The following is a 25,274-nucleotide window of genomic DNA, read 5'->3' on the forward strand; positions in this document are numbered from 1 at the left end:
ACACCACCACCAACCCCAAATCGAAACAACTTCTCATCTTTCTGACCTACTCTTCTCACCCCTACACTGGAGTCTTGTCTGCTGCTGCACAGTGCACAGGTTGGATCCCAAACCACAGTGGGCTGTTACCCACCTGATAACTTAGCTAATATCATCCTGTTTGATGGCAGCCTGTTTCCAGCCAGGCAGGGTCTGTTCTTTCTTGACCAGAAATGTAGAGATTTGTTCTTCCACAGTTTCCTTTCAAGCTGCCCATCTGTGGCATGAGCAGTCTTCTGATGCCCTCATTGCCATAAAATGCAATGTGAAAATGCAGTGAGCACCCATTTTCTTTTCAACCTCCTTTTCTGGCACGGTTGAAAGCAGTAACAAGACTAAGAGAGGATGAAGGTGTGAGGTGGGTTTTTGCATCTGCGTCATTCCCATTTCCCTCTCTTCTCCCGAGTGACCTATGTCATATTTTGACTTAGTGACTATTGGATTTCCTTCTCTGTAGAGAGCTTGGATAAATCATTAGCCCATCTGTACTGACCTGGCCAGCACCATCCTCACAGCAGGCTGACAGGATGTTACTCAGAGGGGACTATACAGTGACTTGTGAAACTTTCCTTGCAAGACTGAGCCAGCAGCTCCTTGGTACACTTGCTGTGAATACAGACCATTTTATGCTGTGAGGTGATAGAAATCTGTGGTTCTGTCTTTACATTAGTCATTCTGACTTACTTTTCTGTTTGTTTATTTTGTTTTTTCTGTCTTGTCTTTCTCCAGTACACCTCCAGCATGAGAGCCAAATACCTCGCCACCAACCAACCTCGTCCAGATGCTGGCAGTGTGCATTAAAATGAAAAAGCAAAAGCAAAAAAAAAAACAAAACAAAACCCACATGTGCAGTCAGACTAAACAATGTGCCAACTGCTGTGCCCCTGTGCTGTCCTCGTAGAACAATCCTGCTGTTCTGCCCAAAATCCAGTGCAGCTCCTTCTGTTTCTCCAGTCCAGACCACCCCTCCAACCTGGTACCTGCCCACTGGAGTTGGAAGCTCCTTTTAAAATTAAACCTTCACCTTGTTGTACCTGATGTGAAAGAGGAAATATGTGCAGGCAAGCAACTGAGAGCACCCAGGCAGGAAACTGGGTCCACCAGCCCGCGGGCCAGCTGACTAGAGCAGCCTGTCAGAAAAAGTTGGTGAATACCTTCTGCCTCTGTTTTTCCCCCCTTCTGTTCCCAGAGGGACTTGGTGAAAGATGGTGGTAGATCTTCTTCACTTCTGCAGTGGGATCAACAGTCTGTCAAACCCTGAAGACACAGAGACTCGGTGCCTGGGACCAGTGTACAACAAGGGAATGCTGAGTCAGTGGGACTCAGCATCCCACAGCATCTCACTGGGAGTCCTCTGGTCCACTGCCCTGTGAGAGGGAGGAGGGTAACTCCTGCCTCATGGTGTCACTGCATATCCACTGGAATTTGCTCTTTCAGAGCAAACCATTTCACTACCCTGGTTAACTTTTTTTTTTTTAAGTCCATTAAGAAAATGCCTTTGTCTTTGCCACTCTATCTATCATGTGAATTCTTGAGGAGGAGCAGGGGGCCCAGCACCAGTCAGCTACCCTGTCCATTGCTCTGAACCTGATCTCTCTGCTCCATCAGGGAAGCTCAGGTACTTGCAGATGGCATTCTGGGTGCTGCCTTTACGAGGCTGACACACAGATCAAACAGGAGCCAGCCACTCGGTGCCAAATTTTTCCAGGGAGAGACTCATAAGACTTTATGGGGGACATTTTTGCACTAAAGAGTTCTGACTCTCTGATGCTAAATCTTATGGGACAGTCAGCTTGGAAAAGCAAGAGAAACTGGAAGCACCAACGGATTTATAGCAAATGGAAGCTCTCCCCGCAGGAGTGACCTGTGAACTCTGCTGAACTTTTTTTCCTTTTTTATAAATCATAATTTACAGCACAGGGTTGCTGAACTGGCATTGAAGGAGGTTTTTGGAGCCTCAGTCCTAACAAACTCACAAGATCATCGGTGTATCTTCTGTGTTTTAGATCAGAAACCCGGTTGATGTCTGGAGAACATTGTGACTGTCAGAACAGGTTTATATTTTATTCTGTTTTATTTTGTTTAGTTTTTCAAGGCACATTGCTAACCACTATCTGACCATACTAATGCACATGTAAGGCATTTTCTAGACACGAGGCAGAACAAGGCTTGCAAAGGGGCAGCTGGGTGCCTGCAGAGGGCAACATCCTTCATTGGTGCTGTACTTCCCACTGAAGAGCAGTGCTCCAAAGGGCACTGACAGCTTCCTGCTGGAAGAGGAGACTGCCTCTTGGGAGGTACTGTCGAGTACTGCCCTTTCAGTAGGGTAACTATGATGTTCCTTTTTGTCTTTTTACCTCTTAGTAGGGGCATCTTAGCGTAGCTGCTGGGCATTATATTAAATAACTGGCAGAGGAAATAAAATGGGAAACATCTCTCAAACTGGAGTTGAGCCATTGGCAGAGGCAGTTAGTTTTCACCTCAGTGATGTTCAGACTGGGTGTCTGTTTACCCCATGTTTGCTGGTTGGGGCACAGAATCTACCAATCTGCCTTTACTCAAGTCAGTTGCCTTCTTGCTGTGAGGTAGGAATTGCTCCTAGCAGGCAGCTCACTAGGCTGATGGTATCTGCTGTGAGATGGTACCAGCTCTGTGGCAGAGCAAGCTTTGAGACTCTTCTTAAGATAGAAACCACTAATTAACTGCAAAAGCTGTAGGCCAGCTGTTACCATGCAAAGGAGTGAGGGAGACAGGGAGGAGGCACCACCATGCAGACAGGAAGAGAAGGTTTTGGAGAAAAGTTCACACTTCACCATAAATCTCTGGAAGCAGGATTTTCTTGCTCAGGACCAAGTATGCCCTTTCAGACATGTTGGATGGGCTTCACACACACATACCTCTGTTTTTTCAAATAACAAGGGCAGGGAAATGTAGTCACAGGTGGTATGGAGGGACACTGGCTCATGAGCACCAGGTTTTCCACCCTGTCTTAGAGCCTACCAGGAGACCCAGGTGTGCATGTGTGGTTTGGTGAGCTTGCAGCCCCAACCACCCAGCTGCTATCTAGAGGGAACCCAACCTTTCCTTCACTTTGAAAAAAGAAGTAAGAGCCATATAATCCTTATTAAAACTGAGTTGTTCTGCCATCATCCTCCTTGCAAGGATGTGCTCCGATTGCTACTCACACTATCAATTTTAGGGGAGCTGCCCTGAAATCTGTGGCCTGGTCCTACTCATTTGAAGGCAAGTGTTTTGAAGGCTGGAGGGTGTGGGGAACCCTGTGAAAACAAGTGCTTCTGTATACTGACTTCTCTGTGTACAGAGTGCACCCTGAACCTGTGTGTGACTGCACTTGGGGTTGGGTCTGAATTGTCACAGTGGCATTGCCTGTGCCAGGCGGTGACGGGGAGCGAGCCGACGCCTTTTTGTTTGCAGAACGGAGCAGCCACCTTGACCTGCTTCCTTCCAAGGTTTGGCACAGCCACTTACAACACCCAGAACAACTTCTGGCAGTGTTTGGGGCTTGCAGCAAGGCACAGCTGTGGAGACATGTGCTCTGTGACTTCAACATATAACTGGAAAGAGTGTTGCGGAGCTGACGTTTTGCTCTCTGGAGGCCAGCACAACGGGACTGCGGTGTGAGCTGTGTACCTGTGTCCAGCCAGCACTTCCTTTACTTGACATGGATATTGCACTTTTGTAAAGCATCCTGGAACTCTGCTGCCCCGCTGCATGCTGTGCAGAGCGCTGGATAGGAAACACAGACAAATGCGTTTCTTTTGGTTTATTATTATTGTTATTACTACTACTTTTTTTTTGTTTGTTTTCCTTTTTTTATTTTACTGGAACCTTGAGCAACAGCGTGGCATTTTTTGCAGGCTGGTCTGAAAGGATCTGCTGAAGAACAGATGGCCTTTGCCTATTCTTATGGCTGCGACATAATCAGTCTCATCCATATGGTCACATTCTGTCTGAGGAGTGGACTTTGAAAAGCCAAGATCTCCCAGACTCTGTGCCTCCCTCTCGGGTGAACAGCAGGTGCTATCTGGCGAAGACTCATCTGTTCTGGATGGCATTCATGGTTGAGGGAGTCCAGACTCTTCAAGCTGCAGGAGGTAAAGCTGTGGAGACTTCTCTCTCTTCCATCGTGTCTCTCTGTTTTTAATGTGACAAAATGCCAAGGCCATATCACTTGGTGTATCCCAGCTGACCTTATCGGACATTTCTCACGTGACTGGTTGCTAGCAAAAGGGTCCAGAAGTCAGGGGAGCTGAGATTGGCCTCTGGACACCTCTCTGACTGCAGAACAGAAGGCAGCTTGTCCGGTGGAGGGTGACTGCATCGGTGAAGACACTTCATGTTACTTTTTCAGAAGCACAAATGTGGTCATTGGCTTGTCTGGTTGGCTTGGTTTATTTCCACCGCATCATCATGTGTGAATGACACTTTCTTTTGGAACTGAGAACTCTTCCAAGCACACAAACATCTCCACAATGTGAAATGTAAATAGCATGTTGGACTCTTGTGTCCAGTGTTCAAGACTGCATTGTAATTGTAAAGGAAATCAAATCAAGACTTGGCTGTGAATTTCTTGTGCTGTCTTGGGAATTATAACTGTAGTGTTTGTATCCTGTATGTATTATTAAATTGAGTTCATTTTGTGTGCTGATAAAAGGGTTCAAGCTAAGATTTTTAGCGTGCATCCATGTATCCAAATGTGAAGGATGGAGTGCTCCCTTCCCCTCCTGTCCTTTTAAGTTTCTCCATTTGATAGGTGTTGATTTTCCGTGTACAGTCATCTCAGCCAAGATGCAAGGGATGTTCATTTGAGTGCTTTGAGGGGGACACAGTGCATGGGGTTTCAAAAGATCCTGAGTTAGGATTTCCATAGCAGTTCCCTGAAACTACATGAAAAGTTTGGCCTTTCTGAGAGTGGAATCCTTTCTCAGGGAGCTGCTCAGCCATTGCTCTGGAGAGCTTTTGGTGCTGCAGGGTGGCAGCAGGCAGGAGTGGGTGGGTACCCGTCAGAGCAAGGTACAGGTACCTGCGTGAATAAACCCAGGCTTTGCTTCTGGACCCACCTTCTCTTCCTTCCAGCAGCAGCTGAAATACCATGCTGAGCCCTTTGAAGAAGAGAGAAGTGTCTTGGCTTGTTGATCCTCACCACCCCACCTGATTCAGGAGGAGATGAGGTGGATGGGTTTTCCTTTAGCTCGGGAGAGGAGCTGTCTTTGAAGTACTTCCTACCTGGGAACCAAGGAGAAGCCGGGGTCTTCCCCAGCTCAACAAGTCTGTTAGTGTAACTCAGTGAGCATCTCTGGGTGGGAGGGGAAAAGCCCTCCAGGGAGATACCGAGGAGTAGATCTAATGCCTTGAGAAAGAGGCCTGACGAGACCCAATCTGTACCTCCTTTCATCACAGCCTACTCCCGTTTTCCAGAAATTATTTCTGTGCATGCTATGGATGGCTTCCCCAGTCATTCCAGGAGGCCCAGCAGAAGCGTGGGATGCTTTGGTAGCAGTTCCTAGATGGCTAACAAGTGATTTGTGCTTTCAGGGGGGTGTGGGATCTCCTGCCAAGCCGTGATGGTGAGCATGTTGCCCAGCTGGGAGAGAAGGGATGGGTTACTGGTGGCCTGGAGCTCCCGGGTGCTCACCCAGCCCCTGTGGCTGCATGAACAAAGTGGGACATAAATTGACATACAACCAGAAAGTTCAAAATACTCCTTTCCTGATGAGGATAACTGTAGCATGAAGCTCTTAGGTGCTCTGCATATTTGATACCACATTGCTCCTCACTATGCAATTCCCAGCTCCTTCCTTCCTGTTCCTCCTCTAATCTCACACCAAGACTTCTCCAGTGGCCTCTGCCCAGGAGGCTGCTGAAGTCCCAGGAAAGCTTCACTCCTTTTGTTGTGCTCTGCATCGGGTCCAGCCGCCCAGCCGTCACGTCGTGTGCCTCAGGTCCCTTGGTAACGGGAGGCTCCACGAGTTTTATTCATGTCATTCAGAGGGAAGTTTATTTTCTTGGACACTGTGCACAGAAACCTAATGGTGAACATGTACCTGGCCTTTTTGTAACTTCTCTGGGTTTTTTGGGTTTTTTTCTTTTTTTTTTTTTTTTTCTCTTCTTAACCATAATGGTTGTATATCATACCACTTTATATACATATATAATATATAAATATATATAATTTTTTTTTTAAAACTTTGGACCTGCTAGTTTCTTTCAAGTGTTCCTGCACTTACCCAAAATGTTTTTAAATTGTGAGGATTAAAGAGGATTGAGCCCATTTTTGTATCTTTACTTTTAATTCTGTAGTTCTATTGATTGTAACGTAGCTATTTTTTACTGTAACTTTTTGGTTTGCAAATACTAAACAAAAAAACCTAAATGTAATTTCTGTGGTTTCTATTCAGCTTGGGTTTCATGTTTTAAAAATAAACGATTTAAAACCACTGTTCCTAGTTATTGATTTGTATTTGCTCCTGGAGGGAGGTATGGAGCCAGGCTGGTACCAGGGACCTCCAGGGCTACAGAAAATGCAGTAGAAAGTGCTGGAGCAGCTGAGAGATGTGCACATCAGCCTGGGGAGACGTTCCCCTTGTGCACGGTCTGTGTGACTGTGAGCTCCTTTGAACCTCTTTTTCTACCTTGGCTATTCCACAGTGGAGCAGCAGCAAACAGGAGTGGTTTATTTTCACCAGCAGAAGTACAAGAAGTGTGAAAAAATGATGTGGGAGGGTGCACCCCCAGCTCAGCCACAGCAAAGGTGTCCCTCTTCAGGAGGTGATGAAATGTATTACATGTCTTTGGTAGCGAGCTGGGGGGCTGGTGCAGCTCAGTGTGGGTTCATTTTTCTCAGTGCTGCCCCCAGGCTATCGTGGGCTTCTTTTTAGTTCTTCCTTTGTACTGTTCTCTGATCACAAGCCTGCTGCCGCATCACTGTCAAGCAGTAAACTGAAACCTTTACCTTCCTGTAATTTTCTTGATCTCTTTTCTGCCTGATCCTGCCAGTCAAATGGAGGGATTGGGCTCCTGCCTCCATCCTGTGCTATTCTTGCCCTGACCTCAGCCCATCCCTTCCTAGGTGTGGGGATAAGCAGTAATTTAACTCTGTCTTTGTAAATGCCATCTATTTTTTTTAATGCTCTGAGTATGGCTGAAACCCACACCTGTGCTCTTGAGTCCTGTCTGTTGGTCCAGTGCAGAACTACAGAGGACTCCTTGTTGTGACTTTCCCCCTCATGCTTGTGAATCTCAACAGACACCAGTTTTCCTCCCTTCACCAATAAATAATTGACAGATTTTTCTCTCTTTTTTCCCCCCCCATCTAAAGGAGAAACCCATGTTTTCCACCTTCATCCCTGATCTGAGATGATTAAACCTGCTCTCTAAAGCTCTAAAAGGGCTTGGAGCAGTCAAGGGAGTCTGATGGTGAGAAGGAAAATAAAGCCTCTGTCAGACTCATCATGTAAATATTTTACCAGGTTTATGGGCTCCACCAGGGATGGGAACCTGCAAAGGCCACCTGCCCGGTGACCTCTCCCGGCGCTTTCCAGCCAACCATCCCCAGCAGCTCACCCTCTGCACCACTCTCTGTCCCAGAGGGAGCAGGGCAGGACTCTCTCCTGAACCATTTGGAACTTGGAGAAAACCGAGGGAAGGGTGAAGTATGTGTTTGAATAAACCTCGCCTTCAGATCAACCTTCAGTAGTGGTCCCTTAGATCTCTGTCCTCCAAGATAAGGCAGGGAGGGATGCCCCGAGGAGATGCTTTCAAGCGTGTTTGCTCTGTGGTGTGCTGAGCTGTGCTCACAGGAGCGCTGCCTCCAGGAGCTGTCAGTAGGTTGGCAGCTGGAAAACCATCCAGCAGAGCTGGTGGCTGTGGGACACAGTTACTGACTGTGCCTCCATCTCCTGTCACCTCTCAGGATGGCAAATGGCCTAAGCTACATATTTTCTGCCAAGCATGGTACTGTGCAGGTGGCATCTGCCCAGCTCCTTCCACTTGAGAAGGTGGGGGTTCATGGTTGGGATGGTCCAACAGGGACTTGCGCTCCCCATGTGTCCAGGAAGGCAACAGGCAGCTGAAATTGCAGCTCATCTTCTCTAACCCCTTCTGAAGCACCCTTGTCCGCGAGTAAACACCCCATCTCCCCACCCTTTCCTGCGGTGCTTTCAGGAGGTGGCAACCTCTCCCTGCACTGCGAGGGAGGCCAGGACAGAGCTGAGTGTCTGCCAGCCCTGGAAAGGAAACCCTGAACGGGGAGACTCCGAATGGTCTGACCACGTGGGGATGCTGGAGCCCTGCGCTTGGAAGTCGGGAGGGTTTGTAGCGGAGGCAGCCACAGGGATGCTCCTCCTCACTCCGTGTCTGCAGCCCAGCCTGGACCAGTTTGGTGGGTCCCAGCACCCTGGGACCTCCCAGCTCGTTTGCCTTCACCCACTGGGGTGAGTAGGCAGGGCTGGAGGGTGGCCTGGCTGTGGCCACAGTGATGAAGCAGCTGATCACACATCGGTGCCCTCATGTTGTTGCATGGTGGAGAGGGGATGGATGGTGACAGGGCCAGAAGGATGTTTCCTCCTGCAGCTGATGTCTCCATCGCTGCCGGCAGGACCGCAGGGCTCTGCAAGCAAGGAAGGCTTTGTCTAAAGCAGGCGGTGTTTTCTCACCATTACCTCAGCAAAAATCCCAGCTCAGGGATTTTTTTAATCCCTCCCAGCCCTTGGAGGGAAGTGGGAGGAAGCACAGCTCCCTTCTCACTGCGAGGTGTTGCAGATGCTGGTGCTTCTCCCACCCGCTTCCTCTTCCCACCAGCCAAACATCACGGAACCTGGCGCTTGCACCCCATAAATCACCCGGCCACTCATGATCTGTTCCAGACACGTCAGCTCTGGGGCCTGGGGATGGGTTGCTCAACAGGGAGCAAGCATGGCCCCCTGCTCCCGAGGGCTGTCAAGCTCAACAGCCCATCCTGTGTCCCCCTAAATAAGGGGGGGCTCACTAGGATATTGTGGACGTGGCTGGAGCATCACCCAGTGCGGACCAACACAGTGACACTGCTGCTTTCAGGTCCCTGTCCTCAGCATGGACAGGCACAAACCTGACACTGTTTCCCTGGTGAAACCACCCTGGTTTGAGGGGGAATGGATGGGGGACACACCCTCCAAGGAGGAGGAAGGAGAGGTTGGGAGTGGGGCTGTGCGGTAAAGCCACAGCTTCATGGATCTCATCTGGCAGAGCCGTGGGAAGTGTTTCCAGCTGTTTTTGAGATGCTCCATTTATCTCCTCCTCCATTCTTGGCTTGCCAAATGGCTACAGGAGCAGAGCTGGCCCCACTGGGCAGCTGAGGCGGACCAGAAGCAGCGGCTGCTGGGAGCTCCGAGGCTGAGGGAATTCATTTTGATAGATTCAAGGCTGGTCTTAAAAGTCAGGAAGAGAAAAAATAAACTTTGTGGAGCTTGGGGGGTATTTATTTTAACCACCTGCATGTTAGGCAGGAGTGGGAAATAGTAGAAAGCCAAAAAAAATAAAGGGGATGTGGGTGATGGCTGGGAGCTGCTTTGAGGGGCTGCCCTGCACACCCCAACACTGTATCTCGGCCCTCCTGAAGCTGTCACTCTCTGCCACAGGGCTTTGCGGCCCCTCGCTCCAAGACAGACAGTGCTGGTGGTGGATTTAGTCACCTCCAGCTGCACAGAGGTGGTGGGATGTAGATCATGAGCCCAGGGGGTCCCAGCACTCTCCCATCCAGCACTGGGACAGGCAACTCCCAAAGCTGGAGCACTGCACGCATTGCTCAGGCCCCGCGATTCGGATGCTTTTATGTTCGTTTCCCACAAATATTCCAGTTTGCTGGGCCAAAGCAGCTGGAAGTGGCTCTTGGAGCCGATTCACACAAGTTTTGTTGTCTCCCAATGCTGCCCTCCCACCCCAAGTCTCAAGCATTTCTCGCCGCTGTCAGTGCCAGGGTGGGTGTTCGTTCCGCCGCCGCGCACACACTCCCCACTGAGAGTCCCTGCAGCCGGGCTGGGAACGCAGTGATTCACATGAAGTCCGGGGCTGCAAGTGACCCAAATGCAAATTAAACCAAAAAAAAGAGGAGATGGGAAGCAACAAAAAGGACTAAACCACTGTGTTACTCTCTGCCCTCGATGTTGCAACCACCCAGGGATGGGGAAAGCCTCTGGCCAGGCACGGTGCTGGAGCATCCCTTGGGCACGGTGGCGTCGACAGCAGTGGTCCCTAGATAGCAGCAGTGTCCCCAACAAGCTGGGCTTGTCCCCACCCCACCACCACACACCAGACTCTCCAAAAGGTACAGCCGCCTTATCAGCTGCCGCGGGCCGGGGAGAGTAAACAGGACGTCCCACAACAGCGCCGGGGTGCAGATGAAAGCAGGCTGGCCTGTGGAGCTGCCAAGTATGTGAGAGCAGCAGGCTTTGCTTTTGTTTTCCTTTTGTTTATTATTGCGTGTATTTATTTACTTTTCGGCCCACGAGTAGGGAAGGGAGGAGGGAGAGGCTGGGAGCCTGGTGGGAGACAAACTGGAGGGCTGGTGAGCTGCCTGCCCCTGCTCCTGAAGGCTCGATGGGGTAATTTTATTTTATTTTATTTTATTTTATTTTATTTTATTTTATTTTATTTTATTTTATTTTATTTTTATTTTATTTTATTTTAATTTAATTTATTTGCGGGGTATTATTTTGTATTGTATTTTATTTTAATTTATTTTGCTTTTTAAGCCCCCTGCAGGTGTTGCACCATGCCCAGCACCCTCCCAGCCTTTCCCCCTGTCAGGAGCTCCTGTTCCTTGCAGCACCATACCAGCCCCATGCCACAACCCTTGGCTCCCCGGTGCCTTGGTGGGCACTTAACACAAGATTTGGGCTGTTCTGCAGTCAACAGCTGCCCTGCACCCAGCCCTGCGTGGGGCGCGATGGGTGATGCCCTGTCCTGGGTGCAACTCTCCATCCCACCCCCGGGGGCCAAGGGAAGGTCAGGCTCAGAGAGTCGGTGACGGGGCTGCCGGGAAGAGCCGGCACTGCTGAAACCGCAGCTGATGAGCAATGGGAAAACACGCGGGCGAGGGGACGGTGCCACAGCGTCACAGCTTCCTACTCCTGACACTGGTCCCTTCACTGACCCTGCACCAGGGCAGGGCTGAGGGGCACCAAATCCTGCATCCACCACACCATCCCCGGCCCCAGTCAGCCGGGGGAAGGCAGAGCTGCTCTCCACCCCTCCCTTTCTCTGGGGAGCTTTTTGGGGCGGCCAGGTCAGGGCAATACTTCGTTCTCTGGGGCAGCAGCCACAGCCCCACCTCGCCCACGACAGCCCAAGGGCTGCAGAGTTTGGGGGACTTTTGATTTTTGTGGCTGTCTGAAGGGTGAGAGGGTGTTGGGAGGAGCAGTGGCTGCTTCAGCACACTCCGACTTCCTGCCAGGCTGTATTTTTAGCAGTGTCAACCCCTGATAACCCAGAGATTCAAGCGAAACTGTGAAGTAAGTAAGTGTGCCTCGAAAAGGAAAAAAAAAAGGTGCTGGGGATGTAGGCAGGTGGGGGAAGGTGGGGAGGAGGGGATGGTACAGGTGGAAGCTGGTACCAGTGGCACAAACAAGACTGGTTTGGGGTGGGGGAAAGATACTGTGATATTGCTACAGTGCAGGAAAGCTGAGGCTTGTTACTGGCAGGTGGATATTCAGTGTCGGCTGAAACTGTGGTGAGGAGGATGAAGGGAGGGCTGGGAGAGAAGGGGGTCTTTGCCCCCCCTGCAGCCCCCAACCTTCCCACGCACACGCCTGCCGGCCGGCTGTTAACAACACCCTGCTAACAACCGGCTCTCACCTCATCCCCGCCGCCTCCGCTCCCACCCCTGAGCCTGGGAAAAACCAGCCCTGAGGTGACAAGCCCTATCCAAGCCTTTTGGGAAGGGGAAGGAGGAGAGGACCCTCACACCCTGCGATGCAAATGGCCAGCAGATCCCTGTACCCGTGGGAAAAGAGGGATGATAGGCGCAATCCCTCCTCGGTGCCTCCCTGAGAGCTTGGGCAGAGGTGACAACATCCGCGGGGGATCAAGGGGTGTTCAGAGCAGCTCATCCATAAAGAGACGCCAGAGCCCAGGACCAGGTGACTGTGGTCAGCAAAAAAGCCACTTTATTGGTGACCGCTCCCACGGGAACCCCGTGGCAGCAATCGGGTTCAGGTCCCTGAGAACACACTGTCCATGCTGGTTCCCCTTCCCACAGCTATTGCTTTAAACACATCCTAGTTACAAAAAGCACAGAGTGACATTCCAGATACTGGAACATATAAATTAAGGTAAGTGATAGTTACAAGACATCGCAAAATTTTTTTTTTCTTTCTTTCTTTCTTAAACAGATTATCAAAGGTTGGGGATTTTTCTTTTTCTGATCCACAGAAAATGTATAAAAAGCATTTTAAATCTACATATTTCTCAATGTGTTTTTTTTTTCCTTAAAAAAAAAGGCACAGTAAAAAAAATACTGGCACAATAACATATTTACAACACACCCATTATGGGCTATTTTCACTCAGCTTCAGGTTGGAAATGTTCAGCTCTGGCTCAGCCCAGAGACAGAGGGCTAGTGGTGGCAGGCAAGGCAGCTCTCAGAAGATGTGGGGTCCCTCTCCCTCCCTGGATAAATCCCTTTCCATCAGGGACAGCATAACAGCCAGGCTGGGAAACACTGCCTGCCCATGGCAGGAGCTTGGCTGGCCAGATGCCTCCTGGGTGCTCCGGCCACCCTAGCAACACCCACAGCCAGGTCAGTGCTGGAGGATGCTCTGGCCCCACAGTGGGGCAGGGGACACCCACAGAGCCCCTGGCTGGACTTTGAGGGGCTCCTCTGCAGAGGTGCAGGGCTGCCTGTGAGCAGGCAGGGAGACAGCACTGGAGGGAGACCCTGCACAAACACGATGCCCACGCCACTCTGGCAGCTCCGGAAAAGCCCTCCTCCCACCCCTGTATTTATAGAAAGTCTTTACATGAGTCTATAAATAGTGCACAGATCAGTGCTGCCGGCAACAGTTCAGCCGTACAGGGGAAGCTCCAGGAAACAGAGCTAATGCCAACGCCAGCTCCCAGCCCACCCCGTCTCCCTCCAGTGCGGCCATCGAGCACCCAGCAGCTTTGCAGCACCCTGGAGCAGCCACTGCCATGGCCAGAGGATTCCCCTGCCTGCCTCTGCCTGCCTGCCAAGCCAGGGAGCAAAACTCACAGGGATCCCTCATCCGAATTGGGAGCCAGAGCTTTGCTGCTGAGATTTTGGGACTGGAAGAGAGGATGGGGTGGATGAGGGGTTATGGGAGTGGGGTGGAGGGTAGATGAAAAGAGGGGAAGAACACACCAAAAAACTTGACGTTTGAAAGGAAAAAAAAAAAATTAAGGAGAAGCAAGCCCGGGGCGGGCAAGGCCCCGCGCTGTGGTCGCTCCCCACGCATGGCGTGGGGCCCGCCAGCCGCGGGTGCCCAACAGTTTAAGTGCTCAGGACCCGTCCCTGTCCACCATCCCGGCCGGATCAGGCGGCGGGCACGGGCAGCCGGGCAGGCAGGGCAGGGGACAAGGGGCCGCACAGCAGCCTTCAGTACACACACACTGTGCAATACCACAGCAACGACGTCCGTCCGTCCGTCCGTCCGCCTGGCGGCGAGGCCAGACTGACACACCCGCACGCAGGTCCCGCACGCCCGTCGGATACCGGGGAAATTCGGGACGAGGTTGGAGGGGACACGCGCCTCCTAGTAAACCATGTTGGTGGGGCACCACGGCGTGTCGGGGTACAGCAGGCAGTGCACGGAGCGAAACCTGCAGAGGAGAGGAGCAATGCTGAGCACGGGACAGTGGCAGCCCCGCAGCACCCCAGCCTGGGGGGGTCCCCCGTTCTCACCTGGATGGGTCCTCCTCGACAGAGAAGGCTCCCTTCATGTGGATGGAGTTGCGCTTGTTTTCAAACATGCCATAGCTTAGTGTCACCTGGGAGGCAAGCACAGGGGGGTCAAGTGGCCGACGTGGCCATAAGGATCAAGCAGGGGCATGGAGGGCTGCAAGATTCACCCCACTTCCCAAAGCCTCCAGTCACACTCTGCATCACCCCACAGGGATGGGCCGATGGGGCTTTTCCCCTCTGCTGATGTTTTGGTTGCATGTCAATCAATATCTTAGCCGCGATGCCCAATTTTTAGGTGACAACTTGGGGTACCTGTTTGTGGATCTCCGACTTGGGCACCTGGTGGAGGTTCTCCAGGTGTGAGTGGAAAAGGTTGCTCCGGATGAGCTTCACGCCCAGCACGGACTCGATGATGTAGCCGATGGTGCAGTCGTCGGGCAGGCGGATCTTCTCCGCGGTGCTCATGAAGTGACCCCCGCTGCGGGGAGACAGAGAGGGGCTGCAGAGGAGCAAATCCCAGGGGATGTGGGCATCCTGCAGGGTCTGGGCTTGGCCAGTGGGTGCCCGGCTCTGATTAAAAGTCAATTTGGGGGAACTGAGGCCCTTCCCAGCTTGTTTCCAAGCCCCCTGCAGACAACCTCAGCAAGAGTAAGGTGAGGGGACATGGTTCAACGTCCAACTCGAAAGATATCGCTTCTCTGTGCCCTGCTTGGGCCCATGATGAGTCCCCATGGGAGGGCAACGCCAAAGCTCTTACCTGGCCCAAGGGCTCATCTTCAGCGCCAGCCCCCGGCTGATACAGAACCCTGCTCCACCTGTGGCAAACCAGAAATGCACAGGGTGCTGCAAGAGATGGGAGACAACAGCAGTGAGACCTCCTTCTCCACCCAGCCCAAATTAAGCCAGATCCAACTTCTCTCCCCACCCTCACCATCTTGTTCTCGCTGATCCTCTCTGTAGCCTGGATGGGCCGGTCCAGGCTGGGCTTCCCGATGTAGATGTCCTGTGTGTGGGGGTAGCTGGAGAGCAACTTGACCAGCATCCGCACGTTCACATAGTTGTCATCGTCCACATGGCAGAACCACCTGCAGGGACAGCAGTGTCACACTGGCCCGGGGCAGCTCCACAGACCCCACACTGAAATAAGGCCCCAAAAATACAAATGGTCTCTGCTTGCACCATCCCTTCCCCTCAGCCCCCATCCTCCACGGCAGCCCTGGACACCACTTACTTTCTGCCCGACTCAATGAACTTGTCGTACTCCACAGCCATCTTGCAGGACAGGGCCTGGCGGCTGTGGGCAGCCGAGCAGTTGGTGTTGATGACGTTTCCTGCGTGAAGAGACGGGGGTCAAAGCCCGGCATCGCAGCGTCCCATACCCCCCCACGTGCTCAGATGGTGAGACTTCACCACACATGTCCCAGGTGTGCCAGGGGGACGGAAACTCAGGGATGATCCTGATGCTCAAAGACCTCCATGCCACACTGTTTTGGGCAATTGATGAATTTTTAGGGAACGTCTTTTATGTCCACGTGAGATAAGGGAAGGGGTGATCAAGGGATGCAGATGCAGTGGATGTAACTGATGCACCATAGTTCGGCCCTATCCCATGTTCTAGGAGTGATGCCATCCTACATCGCCTTGCCCATCCCAGAGCCATGCACCAGCCACCCTGGTGAGGGTGTGCCTGTGAGGGGGTGGCTGTGAGCCAGCTTCTCCAGGACATGACAGCAAAAATCCTCCCCTATTTTACTTGCCTGGCTCAAAGGCATTCACTTCCCAGCCTGAAAAGGAGTAATTTGCATGGGGAGAACAGACCAGGCTGACCCCAGCCTGGAGAATGACTGCCAGGGAAATGCTCCCATGAAACCCTGTCTGTATTGCCCATCAATCCCAGCTCATCCCAGGGACAAAGCAGTGCAAAGGCACCCCACCCTGTTAGCATGCTCCTCAGCAGCATCATGCAGGAGACAGGCTGGGCTGACTGGGAAGGAAACCTGCCCCCAGGTGGGGCTCCCGGGCAGAGGGTGCTTTAAGCATAATCAGTGAAAAGAACTGCCTCCTTCTCAGTCCAGATCTCTGTGGTGAGGGCTTTTCCAGAGTTCCCAGGACAAGCTCCATGCCAGCCAAGCAGGGCTCTTCAGGGGACCTGGCCATGTCACACACACAAAGGGACAAGCGCCACAGACTCACGTGCTTGCTTCTTCAGCTCCTCATCCTCCCCGTCTGTGAAGATGAAGGTCTGAAAGAGAAGACAAGACACCTCTGAGGACCAAGGGGCTGAGACCACGTGGCTTTGGATGCAACACAGGGCCCCTGGGCAGCACCTGGGATCAGTCCCTCCAGGATGCTGGCGGTGACTTCTTCCCCCTCACCAAAACCCAAACCAGCACGTGGGAGCTGGGTATCCCCATAACACACTCAGCTTTAGACTAAGAAGGGTGCCAAGCCCCCCTGGGATGCAAACCCCAGCCCACGCACCGAGCATCCCCATCCTCTTGCCTCTCCCACGGGGCAGCAGCTGGCAGGGAGGTTTCGGGTGCTGGGGGCTGTCCCGAGTGAGATGGGGTGTGTGCAGGGCAGCAGGTGCAGAGCGCGGCTCGATCTGAGCAGGGATTTCAGACTTTGGCCAGCGCCTGTGGCCGGGGATGCCAAAGCAGCCGCCCAGGCAGGTGTGTTTGCCTGTGGCACCGGCTGCCAACTGCGTCCCCACCTGTGTCAACAGCACATGGCTGTCCCTTGCCACTTGCACAATACCCCCACAACTCCTCTCTGCTCCCCGTGTTCCCCCCCCAGGGTGGCTGAGATGGTGCCTGCAGGTGCCTCTCGCCAGCCCCAAGGAGTGGACAGTCCCTCACTGCCCATCCCAGCACGGCCCCAAGTTCCAGGCAGCACCCTGCCTCCTCCCCGGGCTCCTGAGCTACCCACCAGGCTGCACTCCTCTATTTACACAGCTAATTCCTGGCATATGCTGCCCGGGAAGGAGGACTGGGGGGACTGCTGCTGGCCTGGGATTTGGGGAAGGGCGAGAAGCGAGAAGAGAGAGTAGGGGGTGGGAAAGGCATCGCCATCAATCAGTGGGCAGCAAACAAAGCTGGAGGAGAGAAACCACAACCAGCTGCCAAGCGCTATTAAAAACCAGACGTGCACAAAAGGGCAAAGGAAGAAAGACAAAAGGGCTTGAAGGGGGAGGCAGGAGGCGGCAGAGGGGGGACGATGGAGCCCGAGCGCTGGGGATGATGAATTACAAGTGAGCTGGAAATTGGGTGCCACCCCACAGCCGGCCCCGGGAACGCGCTGGGGTTTTGTGGCTTGTTGGAGGAGGTGGGTACAATAGTGGGGTTGACTTTACTCAGCAGAGGAGAGTTAAGCGGGCAGCGGTCATTAGCATACAGCTGCGCTGGTTAACCCGGCCCTGTTTGCTCAGGTCCCCAGCCGGGGCTGGTGGGGAGAGCCCGGATCTGCAAGAAGGCTCAATGGGAGGGGACGGGGCTACAAGTGACCTTTGGGGCTTGAAAAGGAGAAAAGAAAAAGGGAAAAAAAAAAAAAAAGGATGGAGGAGGTGGGAAGGCAAGTTCTCACAAATGCAGAGCCTGCCGTGCAGCCTGGCTTTTGGGGAGGGACAGAGGTCAGGAAGGCCTTGAGCAAAGGGGAGGGGGAATCGTTGATGAGGAGGGGACAGCTGGGGGATGGGGACCTCAGCCCATCAGCTGCGGGGCCAAGGATGCCCGTGGTTGTTGTGGCTCCGTGGACATATCTCCTGCTTGGTGGGAGAGGGTCAGGGTTGTGTGTAGAGGAGGGGGATGTCACCCCCAACCAATGCAGGGTACAGCACCTTTCTGCTGGTCCCCATGTCTCCCAGGTGCTTGGGGTGTGGTTCAGGTAGCTGAACCAGGTATGAGTTGAACCAGGGCAGCAGGAGACCATCCAAGGATGCCCAAGACAAGCTCATCACACTTGCCCCGGCACCCCACCCCAGGTTTCCACCTCACCAGAGGGGGACAAGGGACACGGAGCCTCCGCACAGGCGAGACAGAAAATGTTTGTTTGATTAGCTCAGAAACACCGTCCAGCAACTGCCTTCAGCTGCTCCAAAAATAACCCCACAACTAATCCTCTGGCTCAACCGCTATAAATAGACCACAGGGACAATTGTTTATTACTCGCCTGCACCAAAAGGCTTCATCCTACCAAGGCATCTCCCCCGCCCTCTCACCACATACATCCCTGCAATATTCCTGGTGTGGGTGGACCAGGTGGCAACTTGGGAACCAGGACAGGGGCACACAGCTCCAAGTCACCCCCTGTGGGCACCTACTGGGGCCTCACAGGTTTCCCACAACCCTCCCAGCCCCACCATGATATTCAATTAAAACTAAAAAAATTAAAGGCTTTATTTCTTTAATTATTTTGTCTGCATTTCTTGGAGGGGAGCTGTGCCCTTTCTGCACGGCCCCTTGCCCGGGGCTGCAGGGGCAAGGAGCACAGGTGACAGCCAAGCCTGGGGAGGGACAGGCCAGGAAAGGAGGAGAACAAAAAAACCCTCAAAAAACATGAATCCACCTTTGGCATCTCCAATGTGGGATGCTGAACATGACAGCAGCATTCAGTTTACAGTGGTACAAATCAATGGGACACTGCAGCCAACATCCTTGAGCTGTCACCTACCAACCAGCTATCTCCAGACCCAACATCAGCAGGGCCAGCCCCCACTCCCCTCCCAGGCAGAAGTACCCCAAGCCCTTACACCCACCCCTCTCCCACTTGGCCCCTGTCCCACCCGTGGCACTGAGGGGTGCCAGGACCTCTTGGACCCCCCCGCAGTAACTTTTCCTGCAGGGTGCAGGAGAGGAAGGGCCCGCTGCACCCCCCTCAGCCCCTGCAGGAAACCTCATTGTTCTCAGAACTGCAGCTTCAAGAAACACAGGATGCCAAATCCCTCCCGAACAATAGCTGCCACCACTCCACACAGCCCCGCACAATGTACGGCCCCTGCGGACGGGACTGAGCGGCACCCGGGGTCCCCATGGCCAGAATGGGGTCAGCCCCCCCACCAGTCTACCAGGAGCCAGGCAGCCACCAGCAGCCCCCCGCCTCCTCCTCACCTTTGGGGAGGGCTCCTTTCTTTCTTTTTTTTTTTTTTTCCCCTCCCCTTCATTTCTCCTTTCAGGGTGACTCATTTCCCCTCCACCGCCAGAGCTCGTGCGTTGCTCATGGCTGGGTGCTGCACAAGGTGTCCCATCAACTGGGGCCACCCCAGGGCCACCCTGCCCCTCTCTGAGCTGCCTGGCTGAGTGGTTTGGTGACTTCTTGGGGTGACAGGGTGACACACTCTCGGTGGCTTCCCGGGGTGACACACACTCAACACACCCCGTGCCTGCTGCCACCACACCAGCACACTGCTGAAAAGGGGAACCTCAGCCAGGCAGGCACCTCGTGACCCCACAGTGCACAAATCCTGACCCTGCGCCACATTTCACTTCCCCTTGCTGGGAAAGGATGGAGCACTCCAGCACACACCTACACAGCACACAGAGGGGGCTGCACTCCCCTTCACAGACATGCCACTTGGGTGCAGGGGAAAGGAGGCAGTGAAGAAGAGCTGGAGGTAGAGCTCAGTCTCCAGCTGGGCAAGGGGCTCCCAAGGAGGTGAGGATGCTGCCGGAGCAGGTCCCTGCCCAGCTTTGTGTTCCCCACAGCAAATGCTTTCCTTTTCCCTCCAGCCTGCAGAGGTTAGGAGGGAAAATCCCCACCCCTCTTCAGCGGGTTGGCAGCAGTGTGATGGCAGCGTCCCCATGATGGCAGCGTCCCCACTCTGTGGCTGTGCCTTTCCCCAGGACTGGTGGGGTAGTCTGTGCTGGCATAGGATCCCAGGGCTGGGACCTGCAGAGGCGGGGAAGGGGCTTGCAAGGCCGCAGGCCCTTCCTCCCCCAGCTCCTTTCGGCAAGAGGAAGAATCCTCCACTGTAATTTTAAATCCTATAATTTTTTAATAACCTCCTTAAAAACAATGAGCTCATTGTGTGGCGAGGGTCCCCCACCCTCCCGCCTGGTGCTCCACGCGCCACTCACCGGCTCCAGGGCTTTTATGGACAAGGACAGCGGCATCGTTTGGGAGAGGCAATTAAGGGGGCCCACACCCCTAAAAGCCACACAGGCTGCCCGAGGGGACAGCAGGGAGGGACCTCACAAATGAGCTGAGTTCAACAGTGCTCAGCAGGCCCTGGCACACAGCCCAGCTGCACTGTGGAGCTGGTTTGGGATGAGCAGCCCCCTGGTCTCAGCCACTCTGGTGGGAGTCCAAGTGGGACACGCACGCCGGCACACTCCATGGCCACCCCGAGGGTGGGGACCCTGGCCAAGGTGCTAGAGAAATTTGGGAGCCGCCATCAGAGGAGTGCGCTCTCTGGAAGGCAAACCCATTCCCTTTGCCCCGAGAGCAGGAATTTTTCAAAGCCTGCAATTACCGTGCCGAGGAGCGGGAGGCAGCCAGCGGATCCCACGCTGGCGGGACGGCGGCCCAGGCTGGAGCCCTCGTGGGCTCCACGGCGTGTGCCGAGCTGCCCGGCTGCCTCCAGGGTGCCCCAGGGACAGGGGAGACCTGGGCACCTTCCAGGAGTTGCATGGCTGCCCTTGAGGTGCCCCCGGGGCCGGGGGACACCCAGCCACCTTTGGGGTACCGCAGAGGCAGGAGATGCATCTTATGCAACTCTGCCACTGCAAATCAGTTGACTCAGCAGGAAAGCAGTGGGTTTGGACTTGTTCCTGTCCAGGATTTCTGCTTAATGGCCATTTTCCTCCCCCCTTCTCTTTTATTTCAAGTGCAAATCTTCTCCAACCTCCACTCCGGCATCCTAAGGATACTGAGACAGCTGGGAACTCTCCCCAAAGCAAGGAGGGGAAAACCCATAACTCTCCTCCCAAAAGCAGCTTGTCCAGCCTCGATTGTGCAACCCAAGGAGCAGATTTAGAAGGGAATAGGGATCTGCCCTCCCTGTGCAGAGAGGCAGGAAGGAGAAGGGGGTGCCCTTTGCAGTGTCTTGGAGGGGACAGAGGGCAGGAAACAGGGACCATTGTGGGCAGAACAAAGAGCAGCCAAGGAAGGACACAATAGCTGTTCCCTCTATCTGCCAGGGTCCAGCCAGGAGCTACCTGCTGGATTTAACCCCTTCCTACCAGTGTCTGCATCCCTTCTGCCTGGCTAATGAACAGCCAGAGGGAGGCTGGTGTTTGATGTGAGAGGAGGATCAGGGGAAGGAGAGACACAGCATCAGACATGGGGGATTCTCAACCCTCGGGCAGGAACTTCCCCGTGTTGTCGAGGCAGTGCATGTGCCTGAGCCGTTAGTGAAACCAGAGCGACAGAGGGGCAGGATGAGCAGAAACAGGCCTGACTCAGACCAAGAGAGACATTTGAGCAGTGGCAGTGCCCTGCTGTCATCAAACCACCCTCCTGGGACAGAAACCAGGGGCCAGGTAAGGAAGAGATACAGGGAAGCAAGGGAGAGGAGCCCCATGGAGCCAATCCTGCACTCTGCAGGCAAAGAAATCCTCAACTCAGTGCCAAGTTTTGGGAAGCCCAGTGTGCCTCAGCTTCCCAGAGGCAGCAGCTGGGTCATAGTGGGAAGAGCAGAGCCGGCGGGTTCATCCCCTCTGCCTCCATGTGTCCCCCCCAGCCCTCGCTTTGCTCCGCAGGAGTTTGCGCCGCCTCCAGCTCTCTCTCGGCAGCTCCTTGTCCTCAAGTGCTGTACAAGAGCCGTCACTCAGCGGCTTGGCTTGTCAGGCGGGCACCTCGCCGGGCTGCGGCCCCCCTGGCTTCATGGCCCTCATCTCTAGGCAACCTGACCTGGACACGGCCGGCTCCGGCTCCCTCGTTCCCATGGAAAGTGCCACACAAGAGGCTGCGAAGCCTTTTCTCCGCGCCAGGAGAAAAGGGGCTTTGTTAGCTTGCCCAGGGGGACAGCGTGAGAGCCGAGCCTTGGGGCTCTGGGAATCCAAACGGACAAACGGAGCACAAAAAAAAAAAAGAAAACCTAGAAGAAAGCCGTAGCTCACAAGAGGGAGGAGAAAAAAAAAAAGAGCAGCCATTCCCAGGATCATCTGTAGGTGCTCAAAGAGCGTTTCCCCCCAACCAAAACTCACTACCCCCTCACAGTGACAGCAGAGCATAAAAGAGGTTTCCATTAAATAAGTGGACCAAAGAGAGATGGCACATCCACTGCCAAGCCAAGGAAACCTGAGCAAAAAAAAAAAAAAAAAAAAAGAAGAATAAGGAAATAGATTCACAGGGGGGAAAAAAAAGATAATTCTTGGGGTAAGCTGCAGGAGCCAAGATCCCACAGAGTCCGGCAGACTTGGGTGAGGAAGGTTGATTCTTCCCCTGTCGCCTCCCCCCCCTCAGCCACTCCAGATTTCCAAGGAAAACAGTTTGCAAGGAAGAAACTCAATTCCAGGCCAGGAGGAAACACGTGAAGACAGTAGGATGGAAAGGTTAGGACCAGACATAACTTTCTTGGGAAGCTGTCTAAGGATAGAAAAAGTGTCTTAAAAGCAGATGGCAAGGCACATTTCCTAAGGAAACAGCTTTTTTTTTTCCTTTTCAATTTTGCTTCAGTACTTGAAGGACAGATTAAGGGACTGCCAAGGCTCTGGGCAGGACATAGTAAGGTCAGGAACCAGACTAGCTAGAACTGCCCTGGTGTGGATGAGCCATCACAGACCCAAAAGAGCCTCTAGCCACTCCAGTCCTGCCCAGTTTCTTGCAAGGGGACCAACAGCCTTGGCACATTCCAACACTCTCCCAGCCTGGCCTGCTAAACTGGGTGTCCTTTGGGCAGCCCAACTACAGGCACTTCATAGGGCTCTGCCAAACCTCATCGCAGGGACTCAACCCTGACTGAGGCACCCATGGGCTGGGCTGCATCCCTACACTGTGCCTCATTTTCACCAGTGGAAAACAACTCAGGCAGGCTCTGCAATGGCAAGTGCTCAGCGAGAAGGACTCCAGAGCAGAATTTTGGGGGGCTGCTGAGTGTGAGGAACCCAAGTCGGGCTCTCCATCACTCCCCTGTTCCAAACTCGCCCTTCAACGCTGCATTTCACCCTCCCAAAAACACATCAGGCTCTAGAACAGCCCAGCAAGCCTCGAAATACCGCCTGGCTCAGCGATACGGGGGAAATGGGAAGGGGAGGTGGCATTTGGTATTTTACAGCAACCCGCGGTCCCGAACGAAGGGTCAGGACCGCGGCGGACACGCGTGGGCTACAGACCGGCCCGAGCCACTCCATCCCGGCCAGCGGTGGGGACCGTCCCCGTCTCCATCTCCATCCCTCTCCTCATCCCTTACCATGTCGCGATTGCGGGAGATCCAGGTGTCGAGCAGCAGCTCCAGCCGCGCCTTGTGAAACTTCTTGGTGGTCTTGACAGCGATGAAGACATCGCGGGGGGAGATGTCCTCGGCCGGCGGCCTCGGGGGGCTCGGTGGGGCCGCGGGCAGCTCCCGCCGCGCTCGGCTCAGCCGCCCGAAGTAGTCGGCGAAGCTGCGGAGCCCGGGGGGCCCCTGTGCCGCCGGGGGGGCCACGGCCGCGGCCGCCCCCAGGCTCTGCAGCGCCCGCTGCGCCCCGCCGGCCTCCCCCCGGGTCAGCCCCGGCCTCCCCGGCGGCTCCACCATGAGCACCAGGAGGCAGGTGAACATGGAGCCCACGAGGGACAGGAGCAGCTTCCTCCCGCAGCTCTTCAGCATCCTTCTCTCCGCTCGCTCCTCGCCTCTCCGCTCCTCCTCGCCGCCGCCGCCGCCACCGCCGGCCCCCGCCGCGCCGCCGCGCCGCCGCCTTTAAACCGCCCCCGCCCCGCCCGGGGAGGGACGGACCCGGGGCCGCCCCACGCGGGGCGTGAGCATCGCCCGGCCCTGCCCGCGGACCGCCCGCGCCCCTCCGACCCCCGCGGCCTCCCCGCCGGCCTCTGCCCGCGTCCCGCCGCCCCCGGCCCCTGCCCTGCGCATCTCCGTGCCCGCGGCCCGGAGCGCACGGCTGGGTGCGGGCAGGGTGCCGGCGCCTCCTTCTCCTCCTCTTCCCTTCCCCTTGATGCTCGGGGCTGGGGACACGCTGGTCCCCTGCAGCCCCCAGCAGGCCGGGAGCATCGCTCACCGCTCCATCGGCAGCAACGGGCGCGTTCCCCATCCCGCCCGTCCCGAGCTGTTTTCCCAAAGCCCTGCACCGAGATTTTCTCGCAGCCCTGTCCAGGAGGTTTCAGAAAGATGACCAGCCTGACCACACTCCGGGCAGTTTCCCACCAGTCTCTTCCAAGGCCAAGTATAACTGAAAAAACGCCACACCAAACCCCCAGAAAACCACAGCACTCCTCTCACTTCCACGAATCTCAAGTCTGATGGGTAAATCTGGGAATGGGAAGCTGGGAGGGGCTGTTTCTATCACTGCCCAGGGAGACCTGGAGATGCTCCCAGACCTGACTAACCCCATAGCAGGAACAGCACCGTGCTTTGGAGCTGATGAATGACCCCAGAGTGCTGGGATGTCCGAAAAAAAATGCTGCATAGATGCCAAGCAGTCACCCCCCCTTCTCCCTCCCAAGTGATCATCATGGCTTGTTAAATGAAACACAGTTGTTCCAGCCAGATAGTGGGAGAAATGGTGGATGAAAGAGAAAACTGGTTTGAAATCTGGTCCTGGATGTGCCACCAACCTTATATTTTACTGACGTCGAATTCAAGGCCCCTTTCCCCCCATATCCTCTGCCTCTGCAAGCAGTGAGTTTCTGGGGTTTTCTTTCCCAGGGAGTGTGCTGCTACAGGGAGGCGGATTTGGGTTTGGGCCTGTGCTGCAATGTAATGCCATAATCAGGGGCTGCTGCATTTTTGGGCAGGGACCTTGTCCAACTTGCATTTTTCCTGATGTCACGTGCTCCATTCATCTCTGGCACTGGATAAACAATACCATAATACCAGGCAGGACGAAGCAGGGAAGCTGCTTCCTCAGGCAAGCCTCAGCATTTGCCTTCTCTTGATTTTAGACTATGCATTCTCCTGGGCAGCCCTTGAACCATGGTCCCAGGCTAGGAATGCTCAGGGAGGCTGTGGGGTTTGGTTTCACAGGGCATTGCCCATGCCTGGAGAGGGACCTGGGCTGCCAAAGAAGCCTCCCATAATAAAAGAAAAAAAAAAAGCCAGTTTGACCGTACAAACACAGGAACCTAACCCCACACTCCCCACTTCCCGCTATTGCTGTGGAGCCCAGCCTTCCAGCCTCAATTTGCTTTTTTTTGGGCGCCCTTTGTCTCCAACCCGATGGCACAGCAACCGCTG

At 54.3% G+C, this 25,274-nt stretch overlaps 2 protein-coding genes across 3 annotated transcripts in view; one reads left to right on the plus strand and one right to left on the minus strand.

Annotated features, from left to right (window-relative positions):
* Window positions 1-6,498, plus strand: part of TTYH3 (tweety family member 3) — a 75,609-nt gene extending 69,111 nt beyond the window's left edge. For both annotated transcript variants that reach the window (XM_051795180.1, XM_051796026.1), the window contains one exon: window positions 769-6,498. Coding sequence is in view for 1 of the 2 variants with exons in the window: in XM_051796026.1 (XP_051651986.1) it covers window positions 769-840 (72 nt within the window). In the remaining variant the exon portion in view is untranslated. The remainder of the gene's footprint in view (window positions 1-768) is intronic.
* Window positions 6,499-12,178: 5,680 nt separating this feature from the next.
* LFNG (LFNG O-fucosylpeptide 3-beta-N-acetylglucosaminyltransferase) lies at window positions 12,179-23,885 on the minus strand. The gene is made up of 8 exons (XM_051777327.1): window positions 23,301-23,885; window positions 16,148-16,196; window positions 15,186-15,285; window positions 14,886-15,039; window positions 14,712-14,797; window positions 14,267-14,432; window positions 13,955-14,040; window positions 12,179-13,872 (listed from the first exon to the last, which is right to left on the minus strand). The coding sequence occupies exons 1-8, from the start codon at window positions 23,694-23,696 to the stop codon at window positions 13,806-13,808; spliced, it is 1,104 nt and encodes a 367-aa protein (XP_051633287.1). The 5' UTR covers window positions 23,697-23,885; the 3' UTR covers window positions 12,179-13,805.
* Between the last annotated feature and the right edge of the window lie 1,389 nt (window positions 23,886-25,274).

Source organism: Manacus candei, unplaced genomic scaffold (genome assembly GCF_025592945.1).
Source record: "Manacus candei isolate 608988 ecotype Guabito, Panama unplaced genomic scaffold, ASM2559294v1 h1tg000002l, whole genome shotgun sequence".
NCBI classification, from domain to species: domain Eukaryota; kingdom Metazoa; phylum Chordata; class Aves; order Passeriformes; family Pipridae; genus Manacus; species Manacus candei.

What these genes read in the sequence shown, in the direction of transcription:
- LFNG (XM_051777327.1), bottom strand. Translation starts at nt 23,696, where the DNA reads ATGCTGAAGAGCTGCGGGAGGAAGCTGCTCCTGTCCCTCGTGGGCTCC. An exon ending in TCTCCCGCAATCGCGACATG is followed by an intron (nt 16,197 to 23,300) that starts GTAAGGGATGAG and finishes CTTCTCTTTCAG; the next exon opens with ACCTTCATCTTCACAGACGG. An exon ending in GTCGAGGAGGACCCATCCAG is followed by an intron (nt 13,873 to 13,954) that starts GTGAGAACGGGG and finishes TCTCCTCTGCAG; the next exon opens with GTTTCGCTCCGTGCACTGCC.